Source organism: Larus michahellis, chromosome 5 (assembly GCF_964199755.1).
Source record: "Larus michahellis chromosome 5, bLarMic1.1, whole genome shotgun sequence".
Lineage (NCBI taxonomy): Eukaryota > Metazoa > Chordata > Aves > Charadriiformes > Laridae > Larus > Larus michahellis.
This window is the reverse complement of record NC_133900.1, coordinates 45,150,207-45,177,985: the sequence shown is the minus strand read 5'-3', so window position 1 is coordinate 45,177,985 and position 27,779 is coordinate 45,150,207. Positions and strand designations below refer to the sequence as shown.

Genomic DNA, 27,779 nt, shown 5'->3' with positions numbered 1-27,779 from the left:
AAAACATCAGTTTGTGACAAGCATTAGGTATGGAACAGACCACAAGAGGAAGTACAAACATAGTTGCAAGAGGAAAATGCCGTCAAACTCATGAAATAAAGTGGCTCAGAGCAATGCAGTCACGAACAGCAAAGACAAACAGCTTCAAGTGTCTTTACCATTTGAGGATTTGGATAGGCCTGTTCTTATTACAAGCCAATATTAAGCACAAGAGAGAGAAGCAATATACCCCAGGATTACTTTAACTTGCAAGTATGCACCACAGGAGAACAGTGGTATCGTAAAACACTCACAGATAGGATGCTGTAAAGATTTGGGCAAAGACAGCCTTGGGAATCATAGAACAAGAAAGAAACATTTCTAGAAATATTATAATACACACTGTGCCATGACATCTACTATTGTCAGGCAAAGATTTTTTAGGACTGACATACTAACCAATACTAAACAGACACAAACAAGAAACAAGCTCCATTTTCCTGGGCACTATATGCCTTTTATTTTCACAGGTGTTGCAGACAGATGCAAAGTCATTTTGTTTCAAGATAGGAGTTTCAAGCTAGCTGCAGTTTTCCCACAGCAGAACTGCTTCCCATTTTGACAACTCAAGAGTACTGAGCAGCAAGTTTACACCTGCAGCCAACCAAAGACACAAGACATCAAACATAAAGCAGTTAGCCAGTATGAGACTCTTATCTTAGAAAAAATGATAGTGACAGTTGGTGAATTCTCTATGGGCGTTTCCTATAATGCATGAATGATTTTTTTTTAATTTACATATTGAAGTTTCCTTAAATAGAGAAACAGTATTGATAACTATCTGCTTTCAAATCTGTCACACAAACACATCCTTCATTCAAATCGCTGTTTTTGCAAAGAAGCTTCTATGTTGCCAATGGATACAGAACATAAAATCCTGCACAGGTCCACAAAGAAGAAAGGCATGTGAAAGCAAAAAGTAGCAATACACATGGCACTTAAATAATCATGAACTTAATTTCTTCCACAAACTCTGCACCATAAACTTCAGAGGTCCAACAACCTCAAAAAGGAGGGGTGAGTCCTAAACCCCAAAACATCTTTCAAAAAATATTTTAGGTGTCTATTTAACACAATTTAGCACCAGAAACATTTTTAATTTGCTTTTAAGGCCTTGTCTTACCTAATTCAGTACTTTAAAGTGTGACATAGCAAATTTACTATTTAACACTGAATGTATTTCACAACCAGCACACGATTTTCCACTGTCACACTTGCTGCCATTCGCTTTAGGTGAGAACTGATACATACACGTTTTACAGTCAGCTCCGCCTTTCTAGATAGGGAAGGGAAGGATTTGGGACAAGTAGGGAAGACAATGCGAACGAATGCAGTCAATCTTTGGTTTTAACCTCGCTGACCTGCGCCCTCCTCATTTAATTAAGAGGCTGCAAGAAGAGCCCATGACCTCCCTCTCTTGTGTAACCGCAGCCTTACTAACCAAAGCCGTGAGCCAACATAAAGTGAGCAATTCAAGCAGAATAATGCTTATAACGCTGTTTACGTGGGGAGAAGGCTCTGGATCTTCCCAGCTGCGGAGCCCCCTCACTTTCCCGTATGCGAACGAGAGCTGCCACGCCGAAACCCGGCGATGAGGTTACAGGCTGTGTAAACACGCGGGTTACTCCCACTCAGCCCGTTTCGGGGGAGGAGGCCAGGTAAGCTGAGGGGCCCGTGAGGAACCACCATTTCTGCCCTTTTGCGCCTGCCGGCGGCAGGACGAGGCGCTCTCTCGCTGAGGAGGGCCCTGCGGCGGGGACGGCCTTCTCCTCCCCTCTCCTCCTCCCGCCCCGCCGAGGTGCGGCCGGAGCAGACACCTCGACCTCGCTCGCTCCACCGCCCCTCCTGTCACCTGGCGGGGCCGGGGCCCCCGTCCCTCCGTGCCGCGGCCCTCCACCGAGGGGAGGGGAGGCCAGCCCAGCCCGGCCCGGCCCAGTCCCGCCCCGCCCCTACCTGTCCGGGTGGCGCCGCCTGCTGCTCCCCGGGGAGGCGCTGGCTCATCCTCCTGCGGCGGCGGGGCGGAGACGCCGCGGACACCGGCTCGGCCCCCGGGCCCCAACGGCCGCTCCACCAGCCAGCCCCGCCCCCTCGGCCGGGAGCTGGGGGGGGTGGGATGAGACGGGCCTTCCTGCCGCGCAGGCGCCCGCCGGGGTCAGCGCCGACCCCGCCACTTCCGGTTGCCGCGGTCCGGCGCCGCCACGGGTCCCCCTTTCCCGCCCTCCCAGCGGCCGCTGAGGGGAGAAGCTGTTACGCGCCGGCCCGGTGAGGGCGGGCGGGGCCTACGCTGGCGGCGCCCCCGGCCCTGGCCGCGGAAGAGGCGCTTGGTAAGGCGAGAGGAGGCCCTTTCCGTAAGGGCGGGCGGCGGGGCCGAGCTGCGGCTCGCCGCTGCGCAGAACGGGCGGTAGCGGGGGAGTGGGAGCTCCCCGTGCTTGGGAACGGTGTCCCAGGTAAAAGAGGTGTCTCTGCGCGTCGCGGCGGCCTTTGGCTGCTGGCTTAAGCCAGAGGCGTCTGGATGTCCCGGGCCCTGCGTGCTCTGACTGTCGGGTCCTGAGAGCCTAAAAGGCATTTTACAGGTGGTACGAGTTGAGGAACCCAGAATTTATTGTCGTTTAGGCAATTATTCTCTCACCTGATGACCCCTCCCCACCTGGGAAGGGGAATCAGGAAAAAAGCAAGGAAACCTGAGCATTGAGATATGAACAGATTTAGTAGAATAAGACTAAATAATTAACAATACTAAAGAACCAGTATTGATTCCGATACCAATATAAAATATACGAGGATTATACTCACCCAATGATACCAGCAGTAAGCTGTGCACCCCTGGCAGTGGACAGCAAGTGTGGGACACTGCCAGTGCTACGGCTTCGGGAGGAAGGGAAGGGCTCAGGGGTCCAGCACTGGGGCAAGAACTTCTCAGGATCGCATCTATCAAGGGAGAGAGAGAACTCCTTGGCAAACTTCCTAACTTACATTGAATGTGGTGTTCCTGGTATGAAATAATCCTGTTGGCCAGCTTGGGTCAAGTGCACGAGTCTTGCTCCTCCTCGTCCCCGCACTTGGTGAGCTCGGAAACACTTGAGACCTTGAAACCTGCGTACTATAGCTGTAGATATTCTAAAAAATTCAGACACTAGCGTCTTCTACGAAGGCAGTTTTGCCTAGTGTTAAAAGAGACCTTATCAAAGAGTAAAATTACTGGAAGAGACATTAATCCCATGTCGCTCCGGCCAGGACAGCAGGTGAAAGGCAACTCTCGGGCTTGACTCCTGTGTGCCAGCACCCCGAGGTCAGCACGGAGTGTTTTGGTGCCTGCCAAGGTACTGGGGCTGGTGAGGTATTTTCTTAACATACATTGATGGAACAGAGGTTCCAGAAGAATACTGTGGCAGCTTTGGTGGTGGTTTTGTGTTTGGGTTTTTTTTCTCAAAAATGATAAAATACCTGCAGGTTCATTTCTGCAAAAGGCCGAAAAGTGATCAGTGTTTTGCAGGGCATATAGAGGACAATGGACCCAGACAACTAAGACCAGACAGAAAAGGAGCGCTGGGGATCACCAGCCCGCGCTCCTGTCCTGGTTTGAGGTAAAACAACCAACTTTCTGCTCAGTAATTGCCCGAACCACGACAGCTCCCACCAACGCCCAGCGGGGGCAGGGCTCCGCCGCACCGGACGCGCTCCCTACCGCCGGCAAACCCTTCCCCGGGGAAGGCACGTCCCGCCGGTCGCGGTGGCTGCGTCAGACGTTTAGAGCCGCTTCATTTATTACTTTTTTCCCCAAAAAACCCGCAGAACCACCGCGCGCCCCGGGGCACCGCCCCCTGCCCGTCACGTGACCGCCCCCCACCCCTAGGCCGCGCGTTACCACGGTGAAGTGCCGCTAACGCGGGAAGGGCGGTCAAAGCCAACCCGCTGCTTCGCCCAATAGGAGCTGAGCCGCGGGGCGGGCCCGCCAATAAGGGCTGAGGGGGCGGGCCCGCGGCGGGTGTGAGGCTCGGTTGAGCGGCTGTGGCAGTGGTGGGCGCAGCGGGGAGGTATGCTGGGGCGGGGGTGAGGCTGCCCTTCTGCTGGGCCGGTAGCGTCGGCCGCTGGTGGGGTCAGGCCGGTGGCGGGTTGCTTCTCTCAGTCACCCTGGGACGGGAGGGGATGGTCCCCGGCCGCGTCTCTCGGCCTGGCGCCGGTCCTGCCTTGGCTGTGCGGGGGCGGCGGCCTGATGGGGCCCGGCTGAGGAGCGCGGCCCGGCGCTGGGCCCTGGGGGCATCCCCTCCTGCCGGGCTGGGGCCGGTGAGCCGTGCCGCTTTCTGTCCGCCCGATCGTGGCCTGGCCGTGCGGTCCGGGTTTGTTGCCTCGCCTTCTCGGTGCTTCAGCCGTCGGTCGGGCTGGGACTTGTGCCTCCCCCCCACCCCCGCGTTTTTGTGCGTGTCCGTGATGGGTAAAATGACTTCTTGCCCAGGGCTTGGAGAGCCAACGCCCTGTCAGCGCTGAGAGCCGGTCTCAAGACTTGTGTTTCCCGTGCCAAGGGGAAAAATAAGCCATCTAATTTGTGTAAAATAATATACCCCGTTTAACTGAACGGTACCTTCTTGCCCACAGGCTGCTTGTTGATCGTTTATATGCACACAGAGCAGCGTGCAGTAGGAGACCTAATGAAGATGGTTTAACTGCAGTACAGTGTAGCTTGTTTCATAAAGAAGCAGGGTGAGGAAGAGAAGTTAGTAAAGCCATGTACAGTTAAAATTGCTTCGGACCTGCTACACTTTGTCATTGCCCCAAAGAGAATATTGATGTTAATACTGAGTCTTTACTTTTTTAGCAGTGCAACTTCACACTAAACTACCTTTCTGTGCTTCAAAGCAAAAAACCCCTCCAAGACATTGCAGGCCTGTTGTTTTCACTTTTTTCTTTCCTGGTAGCTATCTTTAGTCCTGGTTGTTTTCCTGTCTCCTGTTTTGCAGAAAAGATTACTTCAGTTCTCTTGTGTTTTATCTTGCTATACTAGTCAAGTTTATTAATTTTAGTCTCCTTCTGTGGTATGGGCCTTTCATCTTCCTGAGAGTAGCAGCATCTGTGTTTGGTGCGTGGTAATTCTGTGACCAAAAAAAAATTATCCCAAATCAGGAGGAAAAGCCTCACCTGAGATGCGTGTGAAATATGGATCTAATAGGGTCTCCTGTTGGAAGGAAGCTGGGTAGAGCAAAGCACAAATGCTGTTGGTGCTCTCAAATGAGGCTTGGATGCAAAAAAAGCTTAGGAACCTTTTGGCTTCTTTGGCTTACAGAAACTTTATCGTGGTATAGAAGTTCTTTCCACTGTAGAAAAGATGATCTTTTAGTCCAGCATGAATTTGTTTTGATGTTTATCACTTTGGTCCTTGTTTTGCCAATTCACTTTGCTGTTCTGACACTTCTCTACATTGTCATACCTTCCATGTGCAGCTCGTTAATGTCTGATTTTTATCAAGGTAGGTGTTTTTTAATATAGAACCTTAAACACCATCAATGTTCAGCTGAGTAATCTGTTTAATCTCAAAAGGTAGTCTCAGTGGTCAGATAGTATACTAAAAATACTGATTTGAACCATTTTGTAATGAATTTATTTCTATGCAAGATGGAAAAATAAATTATCTAAGTTTTCAGTCATAATTAAGGTCACACCTTTCTGTATTGAATGATGATTCTAAACTTGATGGGGATGTATTTAATTCAGTCCACTTTTGGCTTCATTATAGTGACTAGCTATTGTAGTTCTTCTAAGTAAAGTTGAATGAAAGATTGTTAACCAGGTGCTATAGCTCTGTATGATGTCTGTGTGCTAGCTGAATCAGAAGTTATGGCACTGACTACTTGCTTTATTTAAGGCAGTTTTAGCAATGCAACCCTTTTTCTACACCAAGTGAGCTAACTGTACCAAAATAGAAGTGAGACTAAGGGACTAAATGCTTTACAGAAAAGCTCCAGAGCATGTGATGCAACTGAGGAGACAAACGGGTTGACATTTTGAACAAAAAAGAAAAACAAAACCCAAACATAATGTGACCTGGCAGGCTAGATGACTACGTATGGCTAACTATATCTGTTTTGTCTTTTTTTTTTTTTTTTTTTTTTTTTGCTTAGTACTTGACTAAAGATGCCTTAAGAAGATAACTATGGATAAATATATTAAAGTGAGAAAGATTGGAGAAGGATCCTTTGGGAAAGCAATTCTTGTCAAAGCTAAAGAAAATGGGCAACAGTATGTTATTAAAGAAATAAACATTTCTAAGGTAAGTGATTATTATTAATTGCTACTGGTCCATTCTTTTTTGTATTCCTGCTCTCAAAAAAGCATTGTTTTCCTTCTGAAGATGTCAAATAAGGAGAGAGAAGAATCAAGGAGAGAAGTTGCTGTGTTGGCTAACATGAAACATCCAAATATTGTCCTGTATAGGGAGTCATTTGAAGGTAAGACTAACTAATACAGTAGAAGCTGAAGTAACGACAGTAGGTGACTGTTGGTGCACTACTTATTGCAGGCAGTTTAAAAGTCAGTGTGTTTTTTCTCTTTAATCAGTCTTTTTCATACTTCTATTACTTGCTTCAGTTCTTTTTGGTTGTTTTTTTTTAACAAGTTCCCTGCACATTTAAAAATAATAGCTGTTTAAAAAAAGCACAACAATTAAACAGAAATATTCATGTCTCTTCCTTACATGCATCAATTTTGATGCTTAAACAAAAGGGTTTTGTTCTCTTGTTTCTCTACAGTGTAAGTCTCCTTGGGTACTTGTGTATAAGCTAACAACTTGAATGCTTGTGCATGTTAAATATGAGTATGGTCTAAATTTGGGGATTGATAACATAGCAAGAGCAATTTTATCTCAAGATCTCTTGTCTTAAAATGCAGCCTTCATTAATTACAATCATATAATTGCTTTCAGAGCTGGAAAAATAGATGACTGACTGCTTCAGCAAGCTATGAAGGAAGGGGAAATATAATTCCACAGTGTTTTCACAGTGAATGTCTTGAGAGATAAGCAGAAGAGATAAAAGATTCTGAGAGCCTGTTATATAGGTTAAAATACTGTTGAAAAACCTAAATACTATTTGAGATACTGTTTAGGAGCACTGCTCTTTTCTCCTTTCCTTCCTTTCTACCGACTTTCATATGTCTTTTGATTAGGGGCTTTTATTTTTTCTATTAATTAAAGTATAATTTTGTGCCGTATCATATTGCACAGCCACAGTCTTCTGATGTATAAATCCACGCTCCTGTCTTCTCTGTAATAGAGGCCTGTTCTTTAAGTCTGTTTTTCTTCTTTTTTCTTCTTACAAGGTAGATCCTGTAATCTGTAGTTCACAAGACTTCATGTTTCATCTTTGTTGCTAAAGCACATTGACTTTGAACATACTGATTTGATTTATAAAAGAGAATTATTTCAGCAACAGGTCTGTAAGAAATCCAGGCTCCTACAATAATTTTTAAAAATAATACCGATTATAAAGCTTAACCAAGATACAAACAGCCACAAGCACAAAAGAAAAATCCTGGGTTTGATGTTTTGAAAGACAGATCTCAGGAAGCATTCTGTGGGAGTGAAACTTAAGTGATTAAGTGATGATTTAATTAATTTTGACTCTAGAGTTTTTAAGTGCTATGACTAACTCTTTCATAAAATAAGAGTTTTTCTTTTGAGCAGCATGTGATTGATTTTATGTATTTATTCAGCTCTTCTCAAAATCATGCCTAGTATGTGAGTAGTGTAGTTCTTGTGGTTTTGGTAACTTGCAGTTGACTTCTGCCTAATCTCCTTTCTCATCAGTAACTGGAAAAGATTGCATTGGGGAACTTTGTATGAAATGTATTATATATTTTTATACCTCCTAGTGGAAACCTGCATAGGATTCCTGGAAGTCTCCCCAAATTTCATTCAAAAATAGGAAAATAATTGTTTCCATCTGTCATTGTCGTCTGGAAGTTTTATTACTGTTCTTCAATCTCTGAAATGAACTGTATTTCTAGAATGAGAGCTGATGATTGTCACTTTCTTGCACTTAATGCGAGTAATACTTTGTCCAGGTAAAACTCCAAGAAAGAATTAGGCAAATAGAGACAACTGCCTGAATTAGAACTTAAGACCTCTGTTTTTAGGGTGGGGGATCTGTAGGATGTTCGAAAGCAGGTTGAAGAATAGATTTATATTGCATTCCTAAAATTACACCTTTAATTTCATAGTGGTTTGGAACCCCATATTGGGACGTGGTTCAGTAGATGTCACTTTTTTTTTCCCTGTATCAAAATAGAAATGGGAAACTTAAGTTGTAAAACTCAAAATAATAAAAGCATTTTTGCTTGAAGTTTGAAAAAAGGACTAATAAAGGATATCTGAAGCTGCATGTGAAAAGGTTAATTTTTTTGTTGCTTTTTCTGTGACTGCAATGAAGATATTTGGAAAGTAATATTAAAGACTGGGTCTGTTTTGTTTGTGTTTTTTTTAATACTTTGTGTTTTAATTTACAGAAAATGGCTGTCTCTACATAGTGATGGATTACTGCGAAGGAGGAGACCTATTTAAAAAAATAAATGCCCAGAAAGGAATCTTATTTTCTGAAGATCAGGTATCAGCAAACTTCTGCTGTAGTGTTTTGTTGTGTAATCCTTCTTCGTGAGTTTTAAATTGTTTTGTTTCTGTTTGGTAAGTGTGGTTGCTTAATCTAAAAGGAGGTTCTCAAATTGTGATTCTTGTTGCTGTCAGTCACAGTAGTATCTTGAAGAAAAAAAAAAATGTAGCTGTAGATCCTGGGGTTTGTCTGCATGTGTAAGATGCTGTCAAAAAAGTTGAATCTCTGGCAAAGTAAACCCAATTGGAGAAATGGAAAATACTGAAGAATAACATGAATATTTTTAAACCTTTGAAATTATTTTTTTTTAAGATATAATGGCACAGGATTTTTGGTTTGTAATACTGATTTTCATTTATCAGAAGGAAGAATAACATACTTTGTAAATAAAATAATATGAAATACTGCAATATGAAGTTTACATCATTCAAAAGTTTATTTTTCCATTAGAAAAATTTAATATTGTATTGGAAGTATACTAGCAGATTTTCTATGATAGTGGTTATAAAGTCATTTGTACTGTGGGAAAATCTGGAATAAATGAGAGGATTTTATATACAGATTTGATTAAGTTAAAATAGATGATGTAGCATTCGATTTTTTGGTTAAAAATGATATATGTTTCCGTGTTTATAAATTATTTCTATGCTTTTGTGTGTGCATTCAGTAGGATCTCAATTTACCTGTGGTTGGAAAGGCTTAATAGTGTATTAAGTCTATTAATGGTAATTAGAATAGGGTAATCATGAAACTTCTTGGACATAATTTGTAAACCTTCTCATTTTTCTAATTTGGACTCATCTTTGCAAGAAGAACTTACAATGGAAAAGTGAAAATTACACCTTGCAATATACTGTAATTTTGACATGTACATATCTCTAAGTTGGGAATGTGAAATCACATGGAAAAAGTTTTCACATGGAAAAGTTCTTGCTGTTAGTCCCTTTTCATATTGTGTTTTTTACAAATGTACCCAAAAAAGTGGATTTTGTTGGCTTGTTTGTAATCTTCCAGTTGTTTGTTGCTTTTCTCATTGAAATATGCTTTGTACTATTTTTCTTGTTAAGGTAAAATACATAAAATTACCGGATGTTTCTGTAAACATCAGTATAGCTTTTTAGGCTCTTGGTTGATTAACTGACTGCAAGAAGACTTGTATTGGTTACAGTAAAAGTACACTCTTCAAGATACAAGTTCCATGTCTTAATTACTTTAGCCAGTCAAATTCATATTGCATGCTTTTGTTAGCTTTATAATATGTAATGGAACTAGTAGTCTCAGGCTTAATACCTAATTTGGGTAATAGGCATCTTTCATTAAAAGGTTTGTGTTACAGTGACAGTACTGTTATGTTTTTAATTATTTTATGGTATGAATGAAGACAAGTTTGTGGCAAGAGTGTAAAATCTTGAGTTATAATAATAAAACTGATTTGATAATATCTTCAGTTACATAACTGGGGAAGCTTTCAGATAAATAATGATGCTGATGTTGCATTTTCTTTTATGTATAGATTCTGGATTGGTTTGTACAAATCTGTTTAGCACTAAAACACATACATGATAGAAAAATCTTGCATCGGGACATAAAGTCACAGGTATGTAGGTAATTATTTTTTAACTGAATTTACTTCCAAAGTGATTACATACATATCTTGCTACCGTAAGTTGGCAAATTATGGAATATAGTCTGTTTACATAAACACTTCTAATACTGGAAGCTTTTTTTCTTCAGAATTGTCTGGAAGAGGTTTATATGATATTTGTACAAACAGAGTAGGCTATTTGATAAAGTTCTTTGAGTAATACTCAAATTAATCTGTGGGGACAGAAAAGGTTATATTTTAGAAAGTGTAATGGTGTTTTCTTTAATTTTGATGAAGTAGGCCTAGAATAAGTCTGGTGTTTCATAGTAGTCAATAGCACTACTGCTAGTGACTTCAGCGTGATTGAATGGTAGAAAATTTCATTTTTCGCAAAACATGTTGAGAACAAAAAGTGTGCAATTGTATGAATGTTTTAATTAACAGACTTCTTAAAATTTCTATATCAAGAATATATTTTTAACCAAAGATGGAACAATACAGCTGGGAGATTTTGGGATCGCCAGAGTTCTTAACAGGTAACTCCTTTTTGATGCTGTTTTCTCTGACTTAATCTAAATCGCTTTGATCTAGGAAAACACAATCTGTACAGTTCATGTGAGTTAACTAGCTAACGTTCATTTTATTTTTTCCTTAGTACTGCTGAGTTGGCTCGCACTTGCATAGGAACGCCATACTATTTGTCACCTGAAATATGTCAGAACAAACCTTACAACAATAAAAGGTACTAATAAGCATTTTATTAAGCATTTTTGGCAAGGAGGAGAAAGTGAGTTCTTTAGAAATCCAAAGCTGTTCTGTTTATGTGATGGTGAACAGCCATTAGTTCATCTGTTAATCAAGAAGGTACTGACTCTCACTGTACAAATCAGACCTTTTGTAGGTCTATGCAGTACAAAGCAAAGTGATACAGAGATGACTTAGCTTAATTCTCTGAGTTCTAGATCTAGCTGTGTTCTTAATTATGGCTCCATTTTTGCCTATCTAAACACTAGTTATACTGCCTTAGTTTTACGCGGTATGAATGTGAAACTGTGTTAAGTGAACACATAATTTGTGAAATCACAAACACATGCGTAGGTAGGTGGCCCAGCATGCGTAGATAGGTGGCTCAGCTTGCTGCAGATAACAAAGTCATACAGATTCTTTACTTACATGTTTGCTGTTCTGTCAGCAGGCCGTATCTGGTAACGGTGTCCCTAATGTAATTAACATGGTCATTATCAAGTTAGTCTTATACGTCACTAAGCTGCTGCATCCATTGCTGTGAGTGCCTTATACTAATTTCAATTGGTTTCTTAAAAGATAAAAATGATTGCAGTTCCTTGTCCCTTAATTTCTCCCACATGGGATTTATAATCCAATGGTATTCTAACCAAATTCTGTTATCCTGTAATGAGTGAGGGTAAGGTAAGTCAATGTTAAACAGCGTAAATTGACTTTAAGACTTGTACTTGCTTAACTGGGTTGTGGGGTTTGTTTAATTCAAAGACCTCAAGCAAATGCATACATTTAAAGGGAAAAAAGCCTTTTTCCATATTTTGTCTAATTTCTCCAACTAGGGTGGTTCAGATGAAAAGTTCTAAATAAAATCTGGAGCCAAAATAACCCCATCTAGTTTTCAGGCTGGCCATATTTTTGGTTGTTGAATTCTTTGGGGTTTTGTGGTTTGGGGAGTAGAAGATAAAAGGAGCCTGTACATGCTCAAAATGCAACCCCCCCTTTTTTTTTTTTCCCCTTTTCAAAAATAGAGTTCACAGATATAAGTTACTTGGCAATGTTACACCTAGAACTAATTCCTAAGTATGTTCTCTTTGATTTAGTGATATCTGGGCCCTTGGTTGTGTTCTCTATGAAATGTGCACACTTAAACATGCGGTGAGTTGAAACTCCTTGTTTCTTTAAAAGAATAGTGATTTCAAACAGGGATTTTTCCTGATGTTACACAAATGTATTTCAGTTGATGAAGGGCTCTGAAGGTGACTGTTTAAAATTACCTTCAACATCTTAATCTCCTCTTCCTATACTGACCAATGTTTTCCATCTGTGTTTTGGTTCATGCCAATCTCTCCAGAAATTGCAGCACTGTATATTTTGTTTTCAATGTAGGTTTTTAATGAAATGTGTTAGCTGAAAAAATTGTTAGGTGCTGTAACAAATGATACTGTGAATAGTGTTCCTTTCTTTCAAAAAACTTGATGCTTTCATTGAAAGTCTGAATTTGGACTGTAAGCTCTTGTGCAGATGGATTAGTGCATTTCTGTTTAGAACAGAAATAGTTCCTAGAAGAAACTCCCAAGGTGAAAGAGTTGCCTTTTTTGGTGTGTTTGTTGTTTTAAAGAGTACATCTTTGTCATCCATTTTCCCATTAGGAAGGAAAGGAAAAAAAACCCCACTTTTTCTGTCTTGTTGTGGTTGTGGGTTTTTTGTTTGAGTTTGGGGTTTTTTTTGTTTAATACCAATTTTCATTAAAAGAAAAAAGATGAAAACATGAAAATCAGAAGAAAAATTTCAAGGGGTAAGGATTTCATTTAATTTCAAACTCTTGTAACTTCTTATTGCTTGGGTCATTTCTGTAGCAGCAATGCTGACAATGTTGCCTTTCTGACAGTTGATGACAATAGGTTGTTTTCTGTGAGCTGGGTGATATGTACCGTTTTCTTTTTATTGTACAAAGGAATTGAAATGATGGGCTCAGTTTCCTGAGCTTAAGCTGAAGTCTAAGCATTCCTTTGGATTTTACACTGAATGAGTGTGAATGCTTTACATTCTTTTATTTGAAATACGGCTTTGCTAAAAAGGGCAGAAGGCATGTGATGGTTGAAAGTGTTGGGGAGAGGAGATCAAGCAGATAACTATATAATTTATTCTTAATTATATATCATTGTCAGTCTACATCTGGAGGGAAATAATTATTTTTAAAGAAAATTTATATCTCTATTGTATGAAATATCTGTATTATGATGTATTTATAATCAGTATACTTGGCAGCAAATTATTTTGAACAGCTGATGTAAACTCTTGAGGGCCTTGAAAATTTGTTTTGATGTGTAGAGGCAAGGGAAGGTGTGTCAGTTTTTTGTTTTCCTCTTCATCTTTATATGCAGCCTTACATGTACACGGGCAGTAAGTAGTACGTAGTAACTGTTTTCTTTCTTGTGTGATACAGTTTGAAGCTGGTAACATGAAGAACTTGGTACTGAAGATAATCTCTGGACCGTTTCCTCCTGTTTCTGTGCATTACTCCTATGACCTACGTAATCTGCTGTCACAGCTATTTAAAAGGAATCCCAGGAATAGACCATCAATAAACTCCATATTGGAGAAAAACTTCATAGCCAAACGGGTTGAAAAATTTCTCACACCGCAGGTATGAAGTTAGTTTTAATTCTAATTCTGTTAAAAACATCACAGGACTCATCTTTATTATAATGTTGATATACTGCATGAGAAAATAAAGTAATGGTATTCCCTAGAACTTTTATAGAGACGCTTTCAGTTGAGGAAAAGAGAGTTTTACTGTGAACTCTGAAGAAAAATCTCAAATTACTTAGGTATTCTGTAGTTTCCATAAACAAATTTAAATTGGGGTTTTCTAGTGTTCATTACATTGTGTAGTTTTCTACGTAGTGGGGAATTATGAGTGAGATGTTGATGTGTTTAGATAAGCACTTTGTCATAAAACAGTGCTGTGAATGACTTCAGCATCACTGCTTTATCAAAATTTCTTCAATCCATTTTTTGTTTGGAATTTGGAATGGCCCAAAAGCGTGTTCTACGAAGTAGAACTCTGTTGCTAAGTAAATTAATCTTTAAATTTCTTTGTTTAAATGTTTCATATGTATATAACCTCGAAGTTGCTCACTATTCTGTTCAGAATCTGTTGATATCATTTGACATATATTGATGTCCTTTTAATATAAATCTAATAAAAAGAGATCAAGATGATCAAGTGAATAGTAGTATTGGTACGAGGTAAATACAGACAGGGAAAGGATGTGGGGGAAATGAATGCGAAAGAATATGTCGCTAAGTATAAAGAATTCTAATGGATTCTAACTCATAACTAAAGAAACTGCACGAGAAGGCCACATGTAATTGGAATTTCAGTTGTATATGAATAGACTTTCAACTAATAATAGTTCATATTAAAGTCTAAATAAGAGTTAAGATTCAGAAGTTTGTTCAAACTTTTACAACAGTGATAGTTTGATCTGATTTTATTTCCAGTAGCTAGAATGGATGTAAAATTTTTATTTGGAGTTAGTCAGGCAAAGTATAATTAGTAATACCCTACTACCAGCTGAAGATACTCTTTTCTCGTAAGTTAAGTAGGAATACTTGCACACAATTTTTCCAACTGAATCACTAACATGTGATGCTACCTAATCTTAAAACCAACAAAAAACCCCACACCCATAAAGCACCTTTTACTAAATGTATCAATCATTGGTACATTTGTATTCAGCTGGAGGTGGTCATTCTGTGACACAACTGTCATGCCTTTTTTCTTTCAGTTTCGTCCATGGCTAATGCTGTTGTCTGCTGCTTTCCTTAGTTTAAGCTTAAGAGATCTTCCATGGTTGACATCTTCAACATGTTGCAACTATTGCTGAAATCCTGCTCTTAAATGACAGGAAATCAGTCTTCCAGTTTTAGATAAATTCTTTCTTAATTTTCATAGTTAATAAGTTACAGTAAAGAGTGGATCTAAATTAGCGTTGAAATACCGTTATGAGACTGTTCTTATGTGTATCTTCTTGCTTAGAGCATCTTTTGATGTCAGACTGTATGAGTTAAACAGTTTTTCTGCCTTTGTGTGCAGAGCCCTAGGTTCTGCGCTTTGGTTCTTGTTTTTCTCAGTTTTAACTCCCCAGCATCTATTGTAACTGACTGGTAGTCTCTAAGCAAATGAAAATAATCTGGATGGTTCAAGATTCTATAAAGACTGTTCCTTAAAACCTTGTGGTTTAGGGACTATTCAGCTAACACTGCTGTCAGTTGTTGTCAGAATGTTAAGTAACACATTCCTGGCATGCTCCGTCTCTAGAAAGGTGGTCTGTCATATGACCATTATCTGTCTTCAAGTAGCTCTACTGTTGTGAAAAATATCTTTGCAGTTCACATCCTTCAAATATTCTGTATTGGTAGCACCAGTTGCCGTACTCAGGTTCAGCAAGAAGTTTGAGAGCAGGAAGTTAGAAAACGCGAATGTGGTGCTGGCTCAGCTAAAAGTTAGTCTCACTCTATATCATGTGAGCGGTGAACATTGACCATAACCAGTGCCTGGTGAGCCCTATAAGAACAAGGCAAGCCTATGTGACATTACCCTATAATGCTCTCCCAGCCTTCATCTTTTGTCTCAGTTGCATCAGCTTTGGTATTTACTCATCCTCAATAGACTTCTCATCTGTGAGCTTATCTGATTTCTCCTTGAACATGTGTAAGTTTTTATCATCAGTGAGAAACTTCATAGGTCTGCTACTTATTGCAGAAAGCATCACTTTTGTTTAGTCTAAACCTTCTTCCTTGTATTCAGTTGTACCCCACTTCCGTATTGGTATCATCATTTGCTGCCCTTGTGTGTTTCTCTGCAAAATCGCATGTATTCTAGACCTGTCACATTACATCTCAGTCATCTTTTTATAGGCTGAAGAACAAGCTTATTCTTTGTACTGAAGCCTTTCAGCACTTAGATCCTTGCTGCTCTTCTTTAAACCTTTTTCATTTCTACTACATGGTTTTTGAGGTGTTGGGTTCAAAGCTACATATGGTATTCAATATGATGTGAGATGATGGCCTATTCATGTTTGAATGTTCTTTGTCTAGACTCCTTTTTTTTTTTTTACTCCAGTAAGGCTGTCTTCCAGATTTTATTATGCTAATTTGATATGCCTGACAGCACACCATACATATTGTTCCTAGATATCCACATGTGTAGTCATCTTCCCATCTTGAAAAGGATAGAGAAACTAAAAACTGCAAATGTTTCTAAAGGGCTATTTTTTTGACACAAGCTGTCTGACAATTTGAAGTGCAATTTGGCAACTGTACAAGAATCTAAAATGAACTATGCATAAAACTATGTTGATGCTCTTATTAACTTTCTTCTAGATTCTTAGCTAGCTCATAAATGAGGTAACACATGCTACCTAAAGTCAAACTAAATTGCTTTTTTAAAAATTATTTGAGTAGTTACGGCAAAAATATTTCAAAATCCTAAATCCAGCTTCATATTAAAGTTAGTGATACTAAATTGAATACATAAAGTTGAGTATTCATATAAAATGAAGTTACAGTAAATACTATTAGTGGGAGTGGCACACTTTGAAAAGGAGTTCTCTCTAGCTTCAGATACAAATACTGTTGGCTAACTGTTCAATTTTTTGTTTAGCTTATTGCAGAAGAATTCAATCACAAAATCTTCCAGAAGTTTGGACCACAGGCTGCACCAGGTAAGCAAGTGTATAAAGTGCTTTTGCTTTCAGCTCTGGCAAGATAGTGTATGTAGCTTTGTTCTTTTGTTAGTTTTGGTATGTTCTTATACCTGATCCTAGAAGTTTCAGGACAAACAAGAGGGAAGCAATTTTCCCTTCTCCCCCACGGAGCTGGATGTATGTATGCTACAAATGATGCAAGTGTAAACTATGGTCCTGTCATATTTTAGGTGTACTTTTTCTTCTTGCAGTGTGCTACGCTTCCAAAACTTAAAGAGACAATGAAGACTGCAAATACTGGAAACAATTTATGTTGTTATTGTACGATTTTTTTGTCCCCCTTAGTAATGACAAACGGATAATGAGAAATACCATTTCTTGTAAAAAAAAAAAAAAAAAAAAAAAAAAATATATATATATAATGTGGGAGGTTTTGTTAGAGATTCTGGGATTAAGCCCTGACTTCAGCCCAAACTTGTTTAACTTTGTCAAATAGTCTTACCTTACTTCATTTTCCTGCATTATTTTACCTTTTTTTTCCTAGATTTTATTCCTCTTTATTTTATTTCCTTGTAATTCCTTGAAGCCATGGCAAGTGCTTTGGTGTCTTTTGATAGTGTTGTGTGTTTCACTGCTGTCCTGCTATTCTGTGGTAAGAAAGCCCTGCTAGCGCAGAATTAAAACTGCAATATTGGCATATTATCAGGAACTCTACAGGGAAAACAGTATCTCTGAAGGCCACTGAAGCTCTTCCAGAACTCATCCTCTGCTGACATTAGTGTTGCGGGTTGCACTCCAGTGTCACTAGTGGAGGGAAGCCTGTCCCTCCATTTCATTAGGAAAACTTTTCCCTTTGTCTGTGTCGATTGTATAATAAACGATGGCAGATGAAATAAGCTTCAATTCTACAGTTTAAAGCGAAGTGCTGAGAGTGAAAAGCTCAGGGTTTGTTTTCTGCTGTTTCTTATCAAGTTGGTTTGGACACCTGGGCATATTGCACTTACGCATCAGGCCATGTGAGTGAACTATTAGCAGTTCACCCATTTTCTTCCAGCTTTGCTGTTCCAAGACCTTGGGAAAGGGAAATATGGTACACAGGCCAGACTGGATAGCTGTAAACCAAGCTTTTTCTTTTTAGCTAAAAGACCAGCTCAAGAACAAATACTGACTTCAGTTGCACCAGCTCAGAAAATTACTAAACCTGCTGCAAAATATGGAGTGCCTTTAGTGATCAGGAAGTCTTGTGATGCACCTAAAAAACCTAGTGAGAGGAAGCCATTGGCTAAATCTAGACAGGTAAGAAGCTAAGTTACTTAAATTGAACTGGTTTGCTTATACCTTATTTAAACGCTATGAAAATACTATGCATTTCTTTCAAAATGTCTTTTAAATGGACACATGCTTCTGCAAAGGGAGTAGTAGTAGTTTAAATGCTTGGCTTGCTTCATTATTGATTTTGTTTGTTTGTTTGTTTAGTTGTTTTTAATATGAGTTTTGGAGACTGCTACCTTAGGTTTGTTTTTAATTCCACTGCTGAATTAGATGTGCTTTGCATGTTTTCAGTTCCTTTGTTGGTGTTGACCACTCTTAGAAATATTGGAAGTCTGTCAGGTATATCAAGATCATCGACACTGGATAAGATTCTTTGCATCTTTCTTGTTCGAAAACAATGGCAAATTTTCAAAACATAAGAAACTTTTTAGTCATTTTCTAAAGTGTGTCAGCCAGAGAAATTGTATAATTGGAAGAGGAGTTTCCTAGACTTAATTCTATGCGCTAATGAGAAATAATCTTCTGTATACCTTCATACAGTACTTCTGATCTTTTTCAGTCATCTTCTCTGTACTCCTTATTACATAAAACTTTTTTTTTCTCTCTCTGTATTCCTTTAATTACTGCATGGTCAGGAGATGTTTAAGATACAGCTAATTTTGAGCTATATGCACGTGCCAAACAACTACCAACCAAGAAGCTCCTTCTTCAGCAGGAGAATTAATTCAAATTTTCTTCTGAATGAGTAATATTGTTGTTGTGGTGGGATGTTTTTTTGTGGGTTTGGAGTTGGGTTTTTTATTTTTTTCCTTCTTCCCATGGCACTTTGGGGAACATAATACTGAGTTCTTTATCTGTTGAATTTGATAGGCGGATAGAAAATTATCCCTAAGATATAACTTATCCTTGAAGTTCAAAAGTTATTGGAGGTTTCGGGAAAAACTCATTAAGCACACAACAAGCCTTGTGAAAAAGAGCAAGAAGGGAAGACACAGACTTCTTTGTGTGTCCTTATGAGACCATGAGGTTTATATGTTTTAAAGCTTGGTTGCACAACCATCTGCCAGTCTGCTGTTCTCTATAATCAGTTTCACCAGCCAACTCTAATCCAACTTGCATGGAGACAAAGTGACAGGGTAGAGACTGAAGGAAATATCCTCTTTGCTGCATGTAAGGAGTCAGTAATGCTGCAATTTTAAGAGGTACTCTGTTTGAATTATACCTAGTGACAAGGGATAAGGTGTAGGATAAAAACAATGGGCACGGGGTAATAGAAACTTACTTCTCTTTGCTGTTGTTTCAGGGTAGTCTGAGCTTGCAGCTCTCAACTGGCTTTTCAGAGGAGGTTGTAACCATCATCTCCTTTGTTTAGTGATATTATGTTAACTCACTGTACTTGAACTACATTGGCTTAAGTCTCTAAATGCTTCCATCTTCTGAAATAGTTGATTTTAAAGTACTCATGTGATAAGATTTTAGGTCATCAAAAGAAAATACTATGAAGCTCTCTGTGTTCTAGTACAGTCAGAAAAAAAATGCTTTAAAAGCAACCAATACTTTTTTGAGAAGACTAGAGTAAGCAGGATGGTTTATTACATACAGGTTGTCTTCACCAGGTGTTCAATAGTGGCTGCGTTCTCTTCTTCCATAGGTAGCAAGAAGCTTAGTTAGAGTTACCCAAGTGAAAGAGCCTAAGGATAACCTAATAAATCTGTTCTACAAATAAAAGCGAATGTTAATATCTAGGGACCCTCAAAGACTTATAATAGGAACAGATTGTAATGCAGAATGATATTGCCAGAGAAGAAAAATTAAGACAAAACAGATTTTAAAATTACTGCCTTCAGCTTTTAAGACAGAGCGTTTAGTAGAGGATGAGCGAGTACTGCAGCATTTACCCCTTAGATTCTCGTCCTTTTCATTTTAAATCTCCTGAAAAATTAATTATTTTAAACCCCATTTTGCATCTACTAAGCTGTGGATTTAGGAATTTTTTTTTCTGATTAGAATTTTTCTCTCATTCTGGCATCGTGCTATCTAATTTGAAGTTTCACCTTTTATCCAGGCCTTTCCCACTCCAGTGAAGAAAATGAATCCAGGAGAAGAAAGGAGGAAAATGTTTGAGGTATCATGAAATCATCTGTTAATTTTCAAACTAAGCAAAAGCTAAGTCCAGAGCAAGAATGACAAAATAAAACCTTCAAACCTTTCCTCCTTATCTCTTTTCCCAAACGTTATGTAACAGTGATTTTTAAAAAAAAATTTTTTTTAATCTTTGTGGACACACACCAGCAATTGGAGCACTAAGCTGTCTTGACAGAGACTTGACAGAATAACGGCTTAGTAATAAATACTAAATTATATGCTTATTTTTCAGGAACCTTCAAAAAAGAAAAGGTTAGAATTGCCTGAAAAACGCCAGAGAGACCAGGTAGACAAGATTCTCGAGACTTTTTTTTTCCACCCATAGTAATTTTAATGAAATAGCTTGTGGTGTGTTACATGTTGCATAAGAATATAGAACAGTTTAATTTTCCAGTTACTAAACATGTTTAATCCTTGCACATTGCAGATCAGTTTGCTGAAGGCAGATGAAATGAGAAGATTGGAAAAAGAAAGGGTAAAATATGTTTAAAATGTGTTAATAGTGAAGTTCAGTTTTTACATAGTGATTCCTTGAATTATGTTTTCCTGTATTGTTTTCTCCTTCAGATGGAACGAATAAACAGAGCCAGGGAACAAGGATGGAGGAATGTGCTTGGTTCAGGTGGAAGTGGTGATGTTAAGGTTGGCAGCAGATGCAGAAATGTGGTGTAGTCTGTTCCCCCCACCTTTGGTTATCTGGTGTGGTCTTCTCTTTTCAGAAAGATCTGCTCTTGGATGTCAACTCTTGGGGCTGCCCATTATTAATCTATGGTTAATTTAAGAAAAACTTTATAACACACTCTTCCCTGGCTTTTTGGAGGTCACGTGCAATTTTCATTTTTAGTACTTACTAAATTTCTGAATCTCTTTCTGCCAGTGATGGTTTTCATGCACCACTTTCTTTTTTTTGCCACTCCTGCTTTTGCTACTTTTCCTGTGCTGAATCTATGCATGAACAGCTTTTTCCACATTCAAGTTTGTTCTTCAATTCTTTTGTTGAAATCTTTTTCCAGGCTCTCATATTATGATAATGGCCCTCTTCCCCAGTATTGAACACTTACTTCTAAGCATTCTTTGTTATATAGCAACGTAAATGGTCATGTTTATATGTACTGATATATAATATCAGGAGGGGAGTGAAAAATCCTGAGTAAATCTAATTATTTTTTTCTGAAAGCAGTAATCTCTTTAGCCATTCAGTTCTTGCATAATTTAATTACATAATTTAGTCTGATTCCTATGAGAGTTTCTTTTTGCCTGTTTGTGTGTGTCATAGTTCCATGGAAACAACTGTTCTGGAAAGTAGTCTTGTGAAGTTATTTGAATATAAAGCTGTGAGTACTTTAATCAGACTGAGCCACTGGAGGAGTTTTAAGTATTGCTGTGGTGTAAATCTATTTGACCATGGAAAATGGATTAAAGCACAGCTGTTTGTTCTGGTGGTAGTAAGTCTTACAAAAATAATTGGCCTAAACACATTTAGTAGGGTTTTAGTTAGGGTTTACTAGGGTACTGACAGAGTAGTAGAGCCAAAATGAATGGAGGTTTTATCTTCTGTTCCTTGTACAAGAGTATGAGGAATACACAAGCACTTGACCAGGTTTCAGTAGCTGCTTATCAAGTATGTTATTTCAAAATAGACATCATCTTTCATGTGCGCCACACATCATGTAAGTAGAGCTTAAATAAGAAAAACTTAAGCGTAGCAGACTTTAAAAACTACCAGGTACTGATTTAATGGAAAAATCAAAAAACATAATTTCGTTCCTATGCTGTTCTTCTCTCTCTCTCTCTCTCTCTCTCTCTCTCTCTCTCAAGATGAAACTGGCAGGCACCAATGCAAGCTTCCATACAACATGATATATCAGCATCGTCACGTTTGGACCAGAGCTATATATATTCCTGAAAACAGTCATGTTTCTGGTTAACTTTGAGAATTTTATTGCAAGGTCCTTAGACACTGCAAACATATAAAGTGTTCTGTTGTAGCTACAGCCGCATTGTTATCAATATTCTCAGTCATCTAGGAAAAGAGGTTCAGTGTCTGTGTATATTTTCAGTAAGTGTCACTGGTGTAAAATGTTGTGGTAAGCATGCTTTAAAATTCATTGAAATGGCTTCTCCACACTGGATAGTTTAGTAAAAATCTTACTGCAGGTTGCTAGATTATCATCACTCCAGGTTTCCATTTACTATTACAGTGTTCTTGACTTCATTATCCTTTTCCTTTCTCCAAAATGAAAGCAGTGTATCCAGCAACTCCCTGACGATGCTGTTGAATAGCGTTGTTCAAGCTTTCCAATAATGCAAGCCATGTAGTATCTTAAGAAGGCACAGCAGGGTCATGCACTGCATGATTTTTCTCCTCCTGTTGTCTTTTGGGGTTGGTTGCTGGCACCTGTTTCTGAGGAAAGGTAGGGAAAAGAGGTGGCAAGGATTTGGCTTTGGTTTTGGGTTTGTAGCAGGGGCTGTAACTGTTCTGCAGACTATTGATGAGCACCTGCTTCATAGCATTTGCCTAGAGATTGATCATACTATTTCTTTAGATAATCCTTTTTCAAAAGTGAGCTCTGATAGGTGAAACCTTGAATAGTGCCTAAAGCCAGACTTAGCATTCTATTTGTAGAAACTATAGTCTTGTAAATTATCTTTATTCAGATGAACAGTATACTTACATATTTATTTGAATGCCTGGATAATCTTTCAGTTAGTACTGCATCATATGGATTATGAGGAGCTATTGATGGGTGATAAGCAACTGAAACTCAACGTGAGCTAAATTCTATTGTCAAATATAATCTGTTCAAGAAATTCTAAGTAGGCAATCTTAAACCTGTCACATCTGCACTGACCTCTTTGAATTTACTTGAAATACTTAGACCACTCTGGAAGGAACATTGACACTATTGTTAAAACAGGTTCCATAGCTTCACTACCATGGGCTATTTGACTGCTTCCGCCAGGGAGAAAGGGAATGTTTTTATGCATGTGCTGACAACCTTAACCTTGTTTTGCCAGTTTCACATTTTCTGCATCCATCCTTGGCTACTACTGTACACAGCTGCTTGCAACATTTTATTTTTTTATTATTATTTTCACATGAACTCTGGTGTGGGAATTCTAATTCTTTGAGAATGACAAAGATAACTTCGCATAAAGCAGTAGCATGTTGTAGATGCTGTGCTGACCTGAGCTTTAGTAGGGAAGCATCTCAATTCTGGTGATGAAACCAAATTACAGGTTGGTAACTATGGGGATTCTCAGATAAATCTGCACCTAATACCATTCATCAACCTCAGAAGTGTGCTTAACTGTTTTCAGCTTCATGGAAAAAAATGGGTGTTTGGCTACAAATCACTCATTAGTACTTCAGTTAGTACTATATAACTTCTAGCTATTGTGCTAAAACTTTGATTTCTGCTGTGTAGAACATCTGTCTCCAATTACACTCCAATGGATTTGTTACCAATGACTTCCAAAATGTGACACAGATGTCTCATGTATAACCAGACTATTATCAGAGGGAGGTAAAACACTGTGTTATTCTGGAGTGCTAACAGAAAAATAAGTTTTTAATTTTTCTGTCTTGTAGCTTCTTAAAATCGGGGCATGCCAGGAGCAAAACTAGGACCAATTCAAAATTGTTGCAGGACATATTAACACTTTTATTCTACTGAAGAGGTGAAAATTGGAAGGTCTTGTTAAAACCACTGTTTGAGATTTCTACCCTACCTCTTCTGATTTCCAGGCACCATATTATGGCGGTGGAGGTGGTGTTGGTGCTTTTCCTGTGTCTTCCAGAGGACAATATGAACACTATCATGCTATTTTTGACCAGATGCAACAGCAAAAGGAAAACATTAGAGTAGCTGAAGAGAGGGAAGCCAAATTGAGGGTGAAAGTACAAGGCCGAGAAGTTGTTGAAAGGTATGGCTACCTTCCATTAGAAATTGTGTGTGGTCTGCTTTAGATGAAAGTAATGAAAGTTACTGTACATATTTATCTACAGAGGAATTCCACCTGGAATACGTCCAGGAGTTCCTAAGGGGCCTGCAGGTCATCATCATTCACCTGATGCTGGTGCAGTTAGGAAAAAAATGAAAAGATTGAAGGAGGTGTCTAAACAAGCCAATGCAAACAGGTTGGACTATGATAATCCATAAATCTGTCCCTACATGTTAGATTCTTGTTCTGTGTCTTGTTTCATTTAGTAGTTGGATATGTCTCAAAATCACTTTTATCCATTGGTATTGTGCTGTCTGTTTGTGTGTTAGCCCCTCGCAGACCACAATTCTTTTAGCACCAATGGAAACTTTGGCTTCACCAATAATGGAAAAAATGGATTACTAACAACTGTAACTAAACTCGATTTCAGCCAAACTTCTTGGCTTAATGCAGTTGCAGATAACATGATAAGCCTCCTCCTTTGCTTTTTTCATAGTTCCACTTTTTGTGTTACGTGCTGAGATTCTCCTGTCATCTCATTCTCACTGCTCTCTCTACATCTAAGTGTTGGACTGTAGCGTAGAAGGATGTAGAATGCTCCCAGAACCGTTAGCTCCTGTTTATCAATCAGTGGAAAACTTCCAGGAGCCTTCTTTGTCGAGATGCGAATGCCAGGTGTTAAAATGGTGTGGAGCTTTTAATTTGGTGATGCTTATTCTTTGCAATGACTATAAACTGAGTATTTTATATATAGAAGGATTGTAAACAAGTATTGTTCTTTTACTTAATGATTTCACTCTTTCAAGTAACTTCTTCAAAACTTCACTGTCCGTCAGATCTGTTAATACTGCCCAAAGAACTGTGTCTGCACTCTTGAGCAGTAAATGGGGAAAATACCTTTTTTCTAGAAGTTTAGTACGTGAGCATTACTAAGTTTCCAGGAGGGACAGAATTTCTCATGCATCATTTAAACTTCTGCAGATCAAATGACTTATCCCATCAAGGTAGAAATAAATGAAGTTACTGTGAGAAAAGTATTTGTTCTTCTAAACTAATTTTATGCAGTTATGTTTTAAGACAATATATTTTGTCTTTGTAGATTTTTTCTATTTTAAAATTTGCAGCAATAACATAACATGTTTAATGCTGATGTTTACAATTTTGCAAGCTATAAGGAATATTTTATTTTCTTTGTAGTAATTTGGCCTGAAGTGAGCTAATTAAAATTCCTCCTAGTACAACCCAGTACTGGAAGGTGTATTTTTCCCAGATGATGTAGGTGCACGTTTCCATCCTCCTATATTTATTCTCAGTGCTTGGCACAAAGTGCCACAATCCTCAAATCTTGCCTGGATTAGGAAACACTGTTTGCCTTGCACATTTGACAATATTAAATGATACTTAGCTACACCTGGATAAACTGTTTTAAATGTGTTCAAATTGCAAGGAACTATAGTAGAGGGCTGCAAATTATGAATAGCACTGAGATCATGAAGAGAAATTGATTCAATATTTCTCAAATTATTTGAGAACATGAACTTGGAAGCACTCAAAATATTGTGCAGAAGTTTCAAAATAGGTAGACTTTTTTTTCTATTTATAAACTGGATTGCCTTTAACCTTAAATTAAAGTGTGGTTTCTTAGCATTTAAAAAGTGATAAGTATTTGTACTTTATTATCTGGAAGCAGTTTTATTATTGTAGCTAGCCTAGCAGTGTTTCTCTCCTGCACTTTATTTTTTTTCAGCTGGAGGTGAAATATAAAGATAAGTATTCAGGATGTTTAGCTCGACCAAAGAATTTAAATAATTGCAACTTTCTTAAAGATAGGTAATTCAGAGCATATGTTAAAGAAGTTGAAAAATCTTCCAGTTGCAATGTTTCGGATTACACTAGCACAACTAATGTAAAGCTAAGTATTTTCAACATCAACAGTCTTTAAAAATTGTCTCTTGGACAGAAATGCATCCCAGAAGAAATCTAGTTGAAATATTTTAGCAAAACGAGTCACTCAGCTTTAGAGTAGGGAAAACCATTTTTGTAAAATTTAGTTGAAACGAGTTTTTCCTGTGCATTTGATTTAAGACAAATAGGTTTGGGTTTGGTTTGGTTTTTTTTGCTTGGGAGACTCCTCTCCTCCAACACTGTAAGCTAAACTTCAGCTGTATGACGCAGGTTTGGACAGATTTCACTATCCACCAATTGAGTTCACATGTAACGAACAGTTACAGTAAAAATCTTGTAGTGAGTCAAATATGTGTATACCAAGATTATCAAGTGTTTGTTTCTCTACCAGTAACACCTACATGGATCATCTTACCTCTTCAGAGCAGCTACAGTGTGTGTTTTATTGTATCAAAGTAGTTTTATCTCTGTCTTCCTCTTAATGAATTGTAGCATATGGAAATATTTCATTTCTTTGTTGCCTGGGGGGGGCAGTGAGAGAAGAGAAAAAATAAGATGCAAGGATGTTTAATTAGTGTGCTAATTCATTTATAAATTACTAGCAATAGCTCCTGTATTGCAGAATGATTCTTTGACTGTCTCAGCCTGATGGGTTATTGGTATCGGCTTCTGCCAGTTTCTTCCTGTCTGTCATTGGACTGCCAATACTCTGTAGTAAAATGAAGCTAATTAAACCTTGTAAAGGGGATTGCCTCATCATTCTACCATTTGTTATAATATCTTACACCATTTCTCAGATTTTGGTTGTGTGTTTTTTTTTTTTAATAGAAAGCTTCCTGTGAGTCCACTTCTAACCAATTTGTCAGAAATTGGTTCTTCTACAAAATAATCGTATGTATGTGCTAGGAGACTTCCCAGGTGCTCAGTTGAGCACGGTAATTTGAACGTGGTCTTCTGTCTACCCAAGCAGGTCCCTGACCTGGGGTGGAACATGTGGAAAAAATACATACCTTTCCTACTTTTAAGGTAGGAAATTCCTTCACAGTCCCTTTAAAAGCAAGCAAAAATCCTTGAAGATACTCCAAAAGGAGTTGCCAGAACAATCTGAGACTACTAGTGCTGCACTGATAATCAAAGTGGTAGAAGCTCTTACTCCAAATGTAGGTCGGTCTTGAAAGACTGCTGCAGTATTGACCTTACTGACTGGCTCATGTGATGAGGTCTTGCTTGTCTCTAAAGGGTAACCTTGAAGGGGTCGTCTTTTTCACAAACGATAACAATAACAAAACAAGCTGAGACATTTCCAGAAATGATTGCACTAAGATTGTGTTTTGACATTCATTTTTGTTTTGGTGACCAGGATCTGGAAGGACAGCATGGTGGTTTGGTTTGTGGGTTTTTTGTTTGTTTGTTTTTTTTTTTTTTTGAAATTGTTCCTTTAACTTAGTTAAGCCTATCTTCCTCCATTTTGTGGAAGTCTGACTTGTATTTTGGCTGATGAAAGGCATTTTTTGAAGATGCCTTACTCATAGAAAGTTACTTTTTTTTGTGTCTGTCCTAGTTAGAATAAAGGTGGGAGGGGGGGGCTTGAGTGTCGTTTTTCAGAGACTTTTATCTTGCTATGTGTTGCAATTACTCAGGCAAAAAGGATGGATAGCTGCAGATAGAGCAAAGCAAGTTGAAGAATTCTGGCAACGGAAGAGAGAGGCTATGGAAAACAAAGCTCGAGCTGAGGGACACATGGTATGGAGTCTGGTCTTCCTATGTTTATTACTGTTTCAGCATGCATTATGAATCTTGGAAGTAGCATCGTAACCATGAAATGCTGGCTAAATATTT

At 38.7% G+C, this 27,779-nt stretch overlaps 2 protein-coding genes across 22 annotated transcripts in view; one reads left to right on the top strand and one right to left on the bottom strand.

The window, feature by feature from the left end:
• Nucleotides 1-2,133, bottom strand: part of CLCN3 (chloride voltage-gated channel 3) — a 72,755-nt gene extending 70,622 nt beyond the window's left edge. The window contains exon 1 of one of the 2 annotated variants that reach the window (XM_074586984.1): nucleotides 1,993-2,133. The gene's annotated coding sequence lies outside the window, so the exon portion shown is untranslated. The remainder of the gene's footprint in view (nucleotides 1-1,992) is intronic. The other variant, XM_074586983.1, reaches the window with a different exon arrangement.
• Nucleotides 2,134-2,218: 85 nt separating this feature from the next.
• NEK1 (NIMA related kinase 1) overlaps nucleotides 2,219-27,779 on the top strand; it is a 50,620-nt gene continuing 25,059 nt past the window's right edge. For 2 of the 20 annotated variants that reach the window (XM_074586967.1, XM_074586961.1), the window contains exons 1-18: nucleotides 4,001-4,073; nucleotides 6,153-6,301; nucleotides 6,383-6,479; nucleotides 8,533-8,630; nucleotides 10,147-10,230; nucleotides 10,687-10,754; nucleotides 10,874-10,960; nucleotides 12,060-12,114; nucleotides 13,406-13,606; nucleotides 16,631-16,691; nucleotides 17,812-17,969; nucleotides 20,011-20,070; nucleotides 20,323-20,376; nucleotides 20,518-20,565; nucleotides 20,658-20,732; nucleotides 23,839-24,017; nucleotides 24,100-24,231; nucleotides 27,581-27,683. In XM_074586967.1, the coding sequence (XP_074443068.1) occupies nucleotides 6,185-6,301; nucleotides 6,383-6,479; nucleotides 8,533-8,630; nucleotides 10,147-10,230; nucleotides 10,687-10,754; nucleotides 10,874-10,960; nucleotides 12,060-12,114; nucleotides 13,406-13,606; nucleotides 16,631-16,691; nucleotides 17,812-17,969; nucleotides 20,011-20,070; nucleotides 20,323-20,376; nucleotides 20,518-20,565; nucleotides 20,658-20,732; nucleotides 23,839-24,017; nucleotides 24,100-24,231; nucleotides 27,581-27,683 (1,677 nt within the window). In that variant the 5' untranslated portion in view covers nucleotides 4,001-4,073; nucleotides 6,153-6,184. Of the gene's footprint in view, nucleotides 2,364-3,998; nucleotides 4,074-6,152; nucleotides 6,302-6,382; nucleotides 6,480-7,347; nucleotides 7,461-8,532; nucleotides 8,631-10,146; nucleotides 10,231-10,686; nucleotides 10,755-10,873; nucleotides 10,961-12,059; nucleotides 12,115-13,405; nucleotides 13,607-16,630; nucleotides 16,692-17,811; nucleotides 17,970-20,010; nucleotides 20,071-20,322; nucleotides 20,377-20,517; nucleotides 20,566-20,657; nucleotides 20,733-23,838; nucleotides 24,018-24,099; nucleotides 24,232-27,580; nucleotides 27,684-27,779 lie in introns of those variants that run through there. The other 18 variants (XM_074586971.1, XM_074586963.1, XM_074586972.1 and 15 more) reach the window with 14 other exon arrangements.